A 13,117-nucleotide genomic window follows, 5' to 3' on the forward strand; every position below is an offset into this window, starting at 1 on the left:
AGACCAGCAGCACTGCGCAAACTGTCCAGTTCCTCCCTCTGACAAGGACCAAGTGCCCCACGGACCCTCCCATGGGCCTGCCAGTCCTGCCCTTTCCTCGGCTCCAGGAGACTATGGGAGGTGGAGCCAGTCGCAGGCTGGGGTCAGAAACCCTCTGGTCCCCACCTAGATCTCTTTGGGAAGGGTCAGTCCTGGCAAGCCCTACCTTCCGGGTGCCGCCCAGGGGGGCACAGCCTCGGGGTCTGGGGGCTACCAGCTGCAGCATGTCCCATGGAGACCTGTGCCAGGCACCCCCACCCAGGCCTAGATAAAGAAGTTGCTCATCCCGGCATTTTTCTGACCATGCTCATCTAGTGGGTGCCAACCACCAGACCCTCCCTTCCTGCTAGGGAGACCTCTGTCATCTAAGTGCCGGTCCCTCTGCAGTCTCCGCTCCTGCCACCGGTGGGGAGGAGGTGGCCACCTGTTGCCATGGCTCTGAGCCTACTTATCAGCCCCTACATCGAGGCCTCACCAGGCCAAGGTGTCTGGTTGCGTGCAGAGAGCAGGTGGCATGGCTCAGTGGGGTGGGCGGTGACAGTGGCAGCTGGAAACCACAGCCACCTTGCCTGGCCACCTCTCCCGACCCACCCTCCACCCACAGAGCCCCTTCTCAGGTATAGGAAGTGGACCAAGGGGGGCTTGGGGCAGCTGAAGATCCAGAACCCCCCCATAGCCACATTTGGGGGACCCAGTAGGTTGGCATCCCAGCCCCTCCCTGCATACCTGTCTAAGGGAGAGACACAGGCTCTGCTCAGGGCCGAGAACCCCTGGGGCTGCGTTTGTCCCACTGCTCTGTATTCTGCCCACCCCGTCTTCCACCTGAGACGGAGGCTGCCCAGGGTGATCCTAAGCTAAGAATGAAGATTGGTGACCACACCTGGCTTCATTTCCCCTCAGTCTGGGACCCTCCTGTGGCCCCAGGGCCTTGCAGGGGGCTTGACCACAGCAAGGCTCAGGAAAAACTTGCTGAGGAAATATCTACCCCCTGGTCTAAATTTCTGTGCTTTTTGGGCCATCTCCCCAACCCCTACCTAGCCCAGAGGAGCCAGGCTTCCTGCGCCCACAGAGCTGGCACCACTGGGCAGTCCCAGGCGGAAGTCCCTGGGCCAGGGCTGGGAGATCGGGGCGGAATGACAGGCTGTCAGGCTGGAACCTCTAGGGCCGCCTGGGAATTAAAGTCGCTGTGACCTTCCTTAGTCACATCCCCTCTCTGAGTCCTGGCTGCCTGATGTGGCAAATGACGGGGCGGTCCTCCCCTCCCGCAGCTTCCGACAGGACTGAACGTGTCTGTACAAGGAGAAGCCTGGTGATCCTCCAGAGCCCAGTACAGACACATCACATACCATGTCAGGCACGCCATGACACAGTGACCTTGGGGATAGAAGGTCACCAATTTGAGTTTTGTTTTGTTGAGACAGGGCCCTGCTCTGCTGCCCAGACTGGAGTGTGGTGGTGTGATCACGGCTCACTGCTGACTCAACCTCCCGGGCTCAAGCGATCCTTCCACCTCAGCTTCCAAGTAGCTGGGACGACATAGGCACTCCATCATGCTCAGCTAATTTCTTTTTTTGTAGAGATGGGGTCTCCCTATGTTTCCCAGGTTGGTCTCAAACTCCTGAGCTCAAGTGATCCGCCCACCTCGGCCTCCAAAAATGCTGGGATTACAGGTGTGAGCCAATGTGCCCGGCCAACCAGTGTGAGTTTTTAAACTGGCAGGGAAGCCTGTCCCCAGGGTCAAAAGGTCCGATCATCTAAATCTCCCACGATGCCCCTTCATACAGGGCTCTTTAGGCCCAGCTACCTCTTCTTCACCTGCTAGAAGCTCAGTTTCTCCTTCCACCTTTCGGGAGTACTGGCAGGTTCTCACAGCCCCGCCTCCTACCTGGCCAGGGACACAGCCTTTCTACGCACCCTCGGGCTGGCGGGACTCACTCAAAAAGGCTTGGTAACCCAGGCTTGCTTAACAGTTCCAGGGACGGCTCCAGGTGGCTTTTATTTATTTATTTTTGAGACAGAGTCTCTGCTGCCCAGGCTGGAGTGCAATGGCGCCATCTCGGCTTACTGCAACCTCCACCTCCCAGGTTCAAGCGTTTCTCCTGCCTCAGCCTCCCAAATACCTGAGATTACAAGCGCCCGCCACCATGTCCAGCAAATTTTTGTATTTTTAGTAGAGACGCGATTTCACCATGCTGGCCAGGCTGGTCTCGAACTCCTGACCTCAAGGGATCCATCCACCTCAGCCTCCCAAAACGCTGGGATTACAGGCACACATAAGCCACTACACTCAGTCTCCAGGTGGCTGTAAAACAAAGTCCAGCTGCCTCAGGATGGCAGGGAAGCCTCATCACACTCTTCCAGCCTGGCCTCCCCTTGCTGAGGGGCCCGTGTTTATATCACTGCATATTCCTTGCTGATCACAACACACCAGGACTCCAGGCCCTTCATATGTGCCATGTCCTTGGCCTGAAATACTAGGCTTCCTCCTCCTCTGGTGACCAGGCAAGCCCCTACTCAGGCCTTAAGACTCAGCTTAATGGCCACCTCTGAGGTCCCTTCACATTTCATGCCACTCACCGCACCAGCCGCCCCTGTCCTGCCCTCCCACGGCCCCTCTCAGAGGCCTCTGTTGCATCCGTGACTATCTTGAGGCCCTTTACTTATACTTCACAGGCTAGACTAGATGCAACTCACAGTCAGGGGCACACACTGTTTACCTGCCAGGACCCAGCACAGATGGGGGCTCAGGGAGTGTCTGCAGAAATTTTTTTTTTTTAAAGCATCAGGCACTGTTCTAGGCCAGGAAATTAGCTGTGACCAAGAGCTGTGGCCCCTGCCCTGGTGGACTGTAGGAAAGAGACAGTAAACAAGGGACCAAATATAATTTGATGCCCAGCAGGCGAGGGGGAAGGCTGCTCCAGGAGCAAAGCTGCACCCAGGCAAAGGCAAAAGGGGTAGAAGAGAATCCCGACTCCCTGAAGTCCTGGAGCCTCACACACTCACACACTTGTGCCACTTGTTCTATATGGATCCCTGATTCAGGGCACGGGGGCCAGGGGAGGAGGGTGTGAGGCGGGTACAGGAGGAGCACCAGCTGAGAGCGGGCTGAGGTCTGCATGGCAGACAGGATAAACTCAATGAACACTATTAATGGTGATCATAGCCTCCTCTGCTCTAAAATCTTTCATCGCTCCCTATTGCCTCTGACCAAGCCCTAGCAGTGAGGCCCTCCTCCCCAGACCCCTTCCCTATGCTCTTGCTGCTTCTCAAACACGACCACCCGCTTCTGTCCACACTGCTGTCTCCTCGCTAGTCCATCTCCGCCTGACAAAGCCCTATAATCACAGGAGGACACCTCCCTCGGGAAGGCTCCTGCCACCAGCAGGGATGTGCTGTACCTCTTCCAAGCACCCTACACGCTGCTTCCGGCAGCCTTACCCTTGCTCAGCACGTGCTGCCCCCACGACAGGCAACTGTGAAAGAAAGCGGGAACGCACCTGGATACAAATTCTGGCTCAGCCTGGGACTCACTGAGTTACCTGGGGCATGACACTTCACCTCGCCACATCTTGGTTTCCTCATCTGTTTGATTACGATGTTACTACCAACCTTCAAGGATCAAATCTGGTAACGTGAAAGCACCCGGCTGAGGGCTGGGCAGGCACCCGGTGGGCAAGGCAACCGCTCTCCTCCTGGCCCCAGGACACTGACTCAGCTCCTCCCCCCACATCCCTTCTGCTCCTGACAGGGAAGGGGAGGCTGCTGACGACAGGAAGGGCCAGCAGGGAGGTGGCAGGATGTCCAGGAGGAGGCCGAGGAAGTCCAGGCAAGGCGGTCTGGCCATCACACTCACAGGGCAGGGGCTAGGCGTGCCACGCCCCCCAGCAGCCCAGCCCACTCCTCCGCAGGGTCTCCACTCCCCTGAAAGAGGACTACTGGCGCCTGTGCACACACACACCCTGCTTATCCTCCCCCAGGAGGGCCACTGGGCTGTCAGAGCCTCCCTGAAGCACTAGCCAGAAACCAAAAGCAGCCCCACCCCTCCCTTCCCGAACATCACGGTCAGTGGGCCAGAAGGACCGGGAAAGGAGCTACTCCTTCCCTTATACTTGGGGTGACCTCGGGCAACTCACCAGCGCCCCTCCCCAAGCCTCAGTTTATCCGGCTGTGAAGTGGGGAGTCCAGCGAACCCAGCTGTGAGGCTCAATATTCTAACTATGGCACAGGTAATTGATGGGGCTTGGGTACAGCTCACCCCCATGAGAAAGGCAAACCCCTGCCATCGTGCCCCCTACCCAGACTCGCAGGCTTGTCCCAAGGCCCCACGACCGCTGCAAAGTGCAAGCCCAGGAGGACGTGGTATCCCGCTGCTTCAGAGGTCCGGGGACTGGCTCCCGGACTGTGGGTGGGGCGGTCCGGCCACTTCTCGCCCACCCGACCTCGGGCCAGCGGCCACACAGAGGGCCAGCCTGCCCAGGCCCGGGTCAGCGCGACCCATCCGCGCCCAGGAGCGCCCCTCCCCAGCCCAGGCGCACCTCCGCTCCTCCCTGGGGCCCCTGGCCGCCTTGGGGAATCGGGTCTTCGCCTAGGGGGCTGGAGGGGAGGTGGGAAAGGGTCGCCCCGAATCCACCCGTGACTGGTGCCGCAAGTGTGAGGAGGGGGCGCCCGGGACGGGTCGTTCCGTCCCCTCGGGGTCGCCTGGGCTCCCGGGGGCGAGTGGGCGAGGGAAGGCGAGGATGAGCCTGCGGGAAGGGTGAGGCCGGTCTGGCCGAAAGCGCTTCGGAGGTGGCCTCGTCTTCCGGCCCAGCCCTCCTCTCGCCTTCGGGAAATGAGGAGGGGGCTGCCCCGCAGGGGAGAGGCTGGGCTCTGCCTCGGGTCGTCGCCCTCCTCCCGGCCTGGGGCGCAGGCGGCCGACGGGGACACTCACCGTCATGGCGGCGCCCCAGGGCGGCGGGAGCAGGAGGCAGGAAGGTGGACGCGGCTCTCGCGCCGGGCTCCGCGGCGCGGGGACGCCGCCGCCGCCGCCGCCCCTCTCGGCCGCCCGCCGCCGCGCCTCCGGCCCTTCCCTTCCCCGACTCTGCCCCGGCCCCTTCCATCCGCCCATAAAACTTTTTTTTTTTTTTTTCAAACTTCCTGGGAGGACCCGAGCGGGCCAATGGGTGGCGGGGAAGCCGAGACAAACAGCGGCGGGGGCCGCGGCGGGCCAATGGGAGCGCGGGACGGGTCGGGGGCGGGACCTGCCGCGACGGGACGGGGGCGCGAGGGCGGCGGGACGGTGGGGCTGGCGGATGGGGCCGCAGGGAGGGGAGGGCGGTGGCGGCCGGGCGCGGGCCGCGGGCGCGCTGGGAGGAAGGAAGGGCCCAGGGTGCAGGTGACTCCGGCAATGGCGCGGGGGCGGAGGATGCGGGCGGCCGGGCGTGGCACGACTCGCTCAGGCTGCGCTTCCCGACCCGGCCCCGGAGCTATGGGTCCGCTAGGGCTCGGCGCCCTGATTTGGCGGGGAGCGGGGCAAAGCACCCAGTACTAACGACTCAGCGGGTCCCACTCGCCAGGGAGGTCTCATTTTGCTAATGAGAAAACAGAGGCTCAGAGGGGTGAGCCGATTTGCCCGAGGTCACACAGGAGGAGGCGGAATTCCTAGCTAGTAAGCTGGACACAAAATGAATTATTGGATGGCAGGGTCTTTCCCAAATGCCCACTCCTCACAAATGGGTCTTTTTTGGTTTGGGGTTTTTCAGGTGTGGGCGTGCACCCGTTGCTCAGGTTCCCAGAACCCTGGGCCGTTTGTTAGATGCTCTTTTCCTGCAGGTGAGGAGGGACGGTAGTGGAATTGGTTGCTAAATGCAGTAGGAAGTTCGTGTGGCACAGGGATTCCAACCTAGTGTTACCTTAAGCAAGGTACCTCTCGGTGCTCAATTTCACTCTCCGTAAAATGGGGTAATGCTGTTGGTTGCTGGAAGGATTAAGTGTTAATTCAAGTAAGGCACCTAGGACAACCTCTTTATCATTAGCTATCCTTAGGCTAGGAGGCAGGGAAGCTTGGAACAATTGCCATTTCAGTTATTCTACCATCTTGATTTGGGGTTCAAAAATTAATGCTCTTGCCAGGCGCGGTGGTTCATGCCTGTAATCCCAACACTTTGGGAGTCTGAGGTGGGTGGATCATTGAGATCAGGAGTTCAAGAGCAGCCTGGCCAACATGGTGAAACCCCGTCTCTACTAAAAATACAAAAATTAGCCGGGCGTGGTGTCAGGTGCCTGTAATCCAGCTATGTGAAAGGCTGAGGCAGGAGAATCGCTTGAACCCAGGAGGCAGAGGTTACAGTGAGCAGAGATCGTGCCACTGCACTCCACCTTGGGAGACAGAGCGAGACTCCCTCTCAAAAAAAAAAAAAAGTATTGCTTTTATAATTACTGTTCCCATTTTGCAGATAAAGAAATGGAGGCCCAGGGAGCTGAAGTTCTTTCCCAGCATTTGCTGCCGGGAGTCTCCACCATGAGGAATGAGGCCAAGGTTAAGTCCATCTAACTCTAGAAACTGGCCTTCTGGCACCCCAGGCTGAGTTTTCTCACCCTACCCTTGCACCTCACTCAGGCAGTCAGTCCTTGGGAGAGTGAATGAACACGCAGGAGACCTTACCTACCACCAGGGTCCTGGCCCAGTGCCCTGGTCACCTAACAACACCAGCCTCCTCCAGGCTTTTCTGGCCCCTGCAACTTCCCCTGGTACCCTCAACACAGTGACCAGACCACTTCCCTGCTCAGAGTTCTTCCACACATCACCAATGCTGACAGATCAGTGCTACATTCTTGTTCTAGGCAGTCAGGAACCATCACAACCTGGCTCCTGCCTGTCATCCTGGCCTTCCAGATTCACATTTGACAGGCTGGAGAGACACATACTTTGGTCAATTTTGCAAAATACAATAAGTAAATAGAGATACCAACACTGGAGGCCAGGCGCGGTGGCTTAAGCCTGTAATCTCAGCACTTTGGGAGGCCGAGGTGGGTGGATCACCTGAGGTCAGGAGTTCGAGACTAGACTGGCCAACATGGTGAAACCCCGTCTCTGGTAAAAATACAAAAAATTAGCCAGGCGTGGTGGCACATGGCTGTGATCCCAGCTACTTGGGAGGCTGAGGCAGGAGAATCGCTGGAACCTGGGAGGCGGAGGTTGTGGTGAGTGAAGATCACGCCACTGCACTCCAGTCTGGACGACAGAGCGAGACTCCGTCTCAGGAAAAAAAAAAAAAAAAAAAAAGATACACAACACTGGACTACTAGGAATTCCCAGGATAAGACAGGTCCTTCTACCGCCTGACTGTTCTCTGCTGTGCCTGGAACACTTCTCTTCCTGTCTTCTATACCCCAGCGCGCACGCGCACACACACACACACACACACACACACACACACACTCACACACACTGATTCTCTTTCTCCCCTTCCCTCTCCCTCCTTCCCCCTCCCAATGCCTGTTGGCCTGGAAAATTTCTTCCTTCAAGTCTCAGGCCAAAGGAAGCCAAAGTGTCCCCAGCAGACTTAGGAACTGCTGGCCCAGTGCTCCCTACATCTGTACATTTCCCCACTAAAGTGGTGACCACACTGTTCTCATCAGTTATATGTCAGTGTCCTCACCTAGCTGTGCTCCAGTGGCCAGGGCTGGAATGTTTTTTGTCTACATCTTGGAAGCCAGCCTAGGGCCTAGGTCCACAGTACATCCTCCATAAGCACGGGTCGAATGAATGAATGCACCGACGAAGGAACCACAACTCATCCTGGCAGGTCAGAGACGGCACAGCCTCAGGGACCCAGGGGTGAGTTATTAAACTGGCAAAGACCAGAGCTACCAAACTTTGAGGTTATCCAGTCTCAAACCGTTACTCTACCGAGAATAATAAGGTAAGGCTCAGAGAAGGGCACACAAGTTAGGGGCCAAGCCAGAACTCGACGCCAAGCTTTGTGGCTCTTGGCCTTGGGCTAATTTCACTGCTTCAGCCCAAGAGAAGTTTAAATCTGCTCTGTGTAACTGGGAGGCCCTGCTGGCAGTTCCATCCCTAGCTCTTCATTTCCCTTACTCCCACATGAGAGAAGCACTGTAGCTAACCTCACCTTCGTCATCTGTAAAATGGACAGTATGAGTCTAACTGCGCCTAGGAATGTGGATCAAACGCAATTAGGTGGCGCCACGCAGTGAACACAGAGCTGGGCATGTAGTAGGTGCACAATAAGTGCTGGTTAGTATCACCAGCATCGTTACCCCAGAGTGCTTTCCCCGCTTCGCTCCTTCGCTCTACCAAGGACTTACCTGCCCCCTCCTGCCAGATGTGCTGTGTGTTAGTGACCTTTAGTTAGACAAGGTAATTACTGCCCGTGGCTTAAAGGTACCACGCTACTCAGATAACCATGCTTGCCTGCTCACCCTCGGTGCCTTAACCGCAAAGAGCAGCGAAAGGAAATTCTGGGCTCGGCTGGGTGACTCACGCCTGTAATCCCAGCACTTCGGGAGGCCGGGGCGGGCGGATCACTTGAAGTCAGGAGTTGGAAACCAGCCTGACCAACCAACGAGGTGAAACCCCGTCTCTGCTAAAAATACAAAAATTAGCCAGATGTGGTGGCACACACCTGTAATACCACATACTCGGGAGGCTGAGATGGGAGAATCGCTTGAACCTGGGAGGCGGAGGTTGCAGTGAGCCGAGATGGTGCCACTGCACTCCAGTCTGGGGAATAGAACGAGACTCTATCTTAATTAAAAAAAAAAAAAAAAAAAGGCCTGGCGTGGTGGCTCACACCAATAATCCTAGCACTTTGGGAGGTCGAGGTGGGCGGATTACCTGAGGTCGGGAGTTCAAGACCAGCCTGGCCAACATGGTGAAACCCCGTCTGTACTAAAAATACAAAAAATTAGCCGGGTGTAGTGGAGTGCGCCTATAATTCCAGCTACTCTGGAGGCTGAGGCAGGAGAATCACTTGGACCCGGGAGGCAGAGGTTGCAGTGAGTAGAGATGGTGCCACTGCACTCCAGCCTGGGCAATAGAGCGAGACTCTGTCTTAATTTTAAAAAAAAGGAAATTCTGAAGTGGATGGGAAAGTTAGTGTTTCGACAACAGCCCCGCAACCTCCATGCATCCTGATCTCCCTGAGCCGTCTCTGCAGCCCTGTCTCCACAGACTTTTTCCTAATAGACAGATGTGGCAACCGAGGCTCAGTGAGTTTGGCTGCAGCCCTTCTCTCATCTGAGAATGAGGAAAATCTGCTCATTTATACCCCAAGTTGTGCGACCTCAGGCAAGTCAGCTCACCTCCCTGGGCCTCAGTCCCTTCATCTGTAAAATGGGTACACTGTCTCTGAGGTGCCCAGCCTAGTGCTGGACTCAGAGCCAACGGCGGTGAGTAAGAGAGTCAGCCTCTCACCGAGAGAAGAGACCCCATGAGCCAGGCTGTGGCTGCTGGAGATGGCCAGGCCCCTTCTGTCGTGCTGTGAAGGGGGTGGGAGGGAGCAGGTCTCAGCTCCCTGCCCTTGTGGAAAACCCAGCCAGAGGCTTGAGTGTTTCCAGGCCTCTCTGGGCAGGGGATGGGTTACGTAACACCAGATGTTTGTGAAACTGGCTCAGGCCCAGGTCTGAGACACACTTTGCAATCCCAGAGCCACTTATAAGCCCGCCTTCCCTTCCCCCATACCTGGCTCCCCCTTGGCCCAGGGCTGGTGAGAGGCTGCTGATTGGAAGCTTTCAGCTGTGTAGATTATTCCATCACCCCTCACTCCAAAAGCTGAAAGCAGCCCCCAAGCCTGCCCCGGAAGTGGGAAACCCACTCGATTGCTAAGACCGGGATGAGCTTAAGAGCTCTGCTCCAACCTCTCCTGTCATGCGATGGCCCCAGGTGCCTCCTCCTCAGCCCCCACTCTCTCTCCTTTGCTTAACAATCCCCTCCTCCCTCCCATCCCCGTCTCTATCCACCCTCACCCCTCCAGTCCCCACTGGAGCCAGCCTACCCTTCGCCACCTGAGGACCCCCAGAGACAGCAGGAACGGATTGAACAGCGTGGGCCGGTCCCCGGGCATCCGCCATGAGGTCACCAGTCGGCCCTTGAGCGGGCTCCCAGCCTTGCCCTCTGCTGGCCTCTTGTCTGCCTGTCAAACAGGGTCCAGTGTTGGCCCCAGGTCCCTTTGGCAGGATGGGGACATCCCTGGCTTCAGCCTCCCCTGCCCATTCTGTGGTGCCCCCCGCCATGGAGCCCCAGGGTTCCCATCTTTCTCTCCTCCCAGAACTGCCGAGACAAGAGCTAGTTAACTTGTTCACACTACATCGTGTTTGACTGACAAGGCTCCCAGGGCTCAGCACCTTTGAAGGTGTGCACGTCATCACCCGAAAGTCAAACCACGGGCGCCAACTGGAGGGGGTGCAGACCACAGGTATGTTTCTGCCCACATAGTGTTTTCAGAGTATTTCACATTCGGTTAGAGTTTTCACATATAAATACATGTCTCCAGTGTTTCTTGAAATATCGAAAGATGTGGAAACTCTGGGCCCGTCTTCCCTGTGGCAACAGCTATCTGGAACCGAGGAGTCACACAAGTGCCCTCGGTGCCTCCCCTCACCTTCTCACCGTTGTTACCTGCCTGGCCTTCAGGGTGTTAGGTTTGTGACCCCAGCTTCAGCGAAGGGGATGAGTTGTGGACTTCTACAGACACTCCTAGCAGAGCCCCCAAATGCTCCCGCTTTGGAGTCGTCCTCGTTGGGGAAAGCAAGGCCCCCGTGAAGCAGAGGCATTTGTCCAAAGTCACACATAGCAGGTTACTGGGAAGGTAGGAGAGAGCCCGGGGTCCTCGCTCTGGAATCTGCAGACTCTTTGGAAGCGGAACTTGAAGCATCAAAGCACAGGTCCAGGAGGGCTTTGGGGGTAGGGGTGCCCCGACCCTGCTACCACATTCCCCATCACAGTCCTGAACACAGGCATGCAACTATCTCACTAGACTGAACTCTTTGATGGCGCTCTGACTCACCTGTGACCAACACCCGGGTATACAGAAGGTGCTCACTAAGTGTGTGAATGAATGCATGAATGAGGTGGTTATCAGTTCTGAGCAGTCAAGGCTGCCTAGGGGTGGGGGTAGGTTGAGATATTTTCCACGTTGATGGGCCGGGCTTGTTTCATGGAGACTAGAGGGGCACTCCTGCATTGCTGTTTCCGCCTTGTTCACTACTCTGGCTCCAGGATATGAAGAAATAACCCAGAAAGAGGAAGAGCAAAGTTGTCGGAGCCCCTGGGAGGGCTGGCAGCGCCTTTAGCGACCAGCATCCCCTGTCCCCTCCCGTTCCACAGATGGGAAGACTGAACCACTCGAAGTTAAAGCACTGCCGTTCGAAGCCACGCAAGAAACCAGGGCAGGGACGGGGGCAGCATGGGTGTGGGGTGGAGGTGCAGAGAGAGCGCTGGGTGGTTCCTGGGCCCTGGGTTCTAGTCCCAGTCCAGCTAGCCACTGACTGTGTAACCTGCGAAGACTCCCCTGCCTCCATTTCCTCAACTCACAGTGAGGGTTTGGGCAGAATTCCCCCAGCTTTGACTCACAGCAGGGCCCTACTTGGAGGCTCCATGCTGCCCAATGGACGCTCCCTGCCACCCCTGGCTCTTCAGGAGGCAGCAGAGGGAAGAGGAGGACCGGAAAACACAGTCCCAAACAGTCTGTCTCCGCCTCCCCCACCTCCCACTGCCCCACGGCCCTCAACTCTGATCTCACCTCTCTGGAGGCTGAGGGTGACGAGAACAGTCTGTTTGGCAGGTCACGGGGAGGGGCAGGCAGAGCTGTGCTCACCAGCTGCAGCCAGGCCTCAGAGCAGCATCTGTGGGTCCCACCCCCGCACATATCTCTCCCGCCTCCAGGACCCTGGAGACCCTCCAGGCCTGGCTGACTGGGCACATCCTCAGCTCTCTGACTCCTGCTCCTGGAAGCCCTGCTCTTTCAGCCTGGCCTGGCCCTTTCAAACCGGAAGGATCTCTTCCCTCAGAGTCCACTGGGGCCAAACCATCATTTGCCCAGGGAAAGACATTGACCCTTTCAGTCCCAGCAAATGAGAAGCATGGCCTAGGGTTCTGACCCCAGGATCACCCACCTACCCAGGTCCCCAAGCCAGAAGGTGGCTCCTGCAGAGCCCCTCTTAAGGCCCCACCATGCACACAGATGACCCCATGGCAATGCCAACTTTGGTCTGGATGATTCTAGGGCTCTTCTGAGGAACGAAGCCCATCTCCAACCTGCTTCCCCCTCCCTTCCCCACCGTATGTACCCATGCCCATGACCCAACTACCGAGTCTGCCTGCTTCTGGTCAGTCAGGGGGTCTTGGCCTCTGCTTGGTTCTGACTCCTCAGGCTCCTCTGGTTGGAACTGGAGATTAAAAAAAGGACACAGCTTAGCCCAACTTATTCTCCAGGGTGCATGTATCTGTCCACCTCATCCATCCATTCTATCATCTGTCCATGCAACACCCATCTAACGTCCAGCATCAGTAGATCCATGTATCCATCCAGCCATCCAGTGTCTTATCACATGACTCACCCTCTCATGTATCCATCATCCATTGTCTATCACCCATTCATGTATCTACCCTCCATTGATCCATCATGTATCCATTTACCCAATACCTATATATCCCTCTCTCCATCCATCATCCATCTACCCATATCTCCAACATCTGTCCACCATCTATTATCCGACATTCATCCATCCATGCCACATCTATCTATCCATATTCCACCCAATGTTCATCCATCCATCACCTAAGCAACATCCATCATATATCCACCATCACCATATATTCATCACCCAGCTATCCATCCATCATCACCCATCTGTCATCCATCCAAAAGTGTCTATTATTCATTCAACATGCATCATTGATCCATCACCCGTTCACACATTCACCCTCCATTCATCCATTGTCCACCCACTGACCCCTCTGTCCTCCATCTTGCATGCATCCACTGAGCTGTCCCCTCCTTTATGTCAGGCCCTGGGCCATAGCTAGAGTTACAGAGATAAAGCAGGTAGAGGTCCTGCCTCTGTGGAGCTTATGGGG

The 13,117-nt window shown here is 56.8% G+C and overlaps 1 protein-coding gene across 3 annotated transcripts in view; it reads right to left on the minus strand.

Annotated features, from left to right (window-relative positions):
• The window catches only part of TRIOBP (TRIO and F-actin binding protein), a 74,029-nt gene that overhangs the window by 24,284 nt on the left and 36,628 nt on the right, over nucleotides 1-13,117 (minus strand). For 2 of the 3 annotated variants that reach the window (XM_030815590.1, XM_030815591.1), the window contains exon 1: nucleotides 4,967-5,147. In XM_030815590.1, coding sequence (XP_030671450.1) covers nucleotides 4,967-5,143 — 177 coding nt within the window. In that variant the 5' untranslated portion in view covers nucleotides 5,144-5,147. Of the gene's footprint in view, nucleotides 1-4,966; nucleotides 5,148-10,034; nucleotides 10,173-12,348; nucleotides 12,427-13,117 lie in introns of those variants that run through there. The other variant, XM_030815592.1, reaches the window with a different exon arrangement.

The sequence above is a fragment of the Nomascus leucogenys genome, chromosome 7b (genome assembly GCF_006542625.1).
Source record: "Nomascus leucogenys isolate Asia chromosome 7b, Asia_NLE_v1, whole genome shotgun sequence".
Lineage (NCBI taxonomy): Eukaryota > Metazoa > Chordata > Mammalia > Primates > Hylobatidae > Nomascus > Nomascus leucogenys.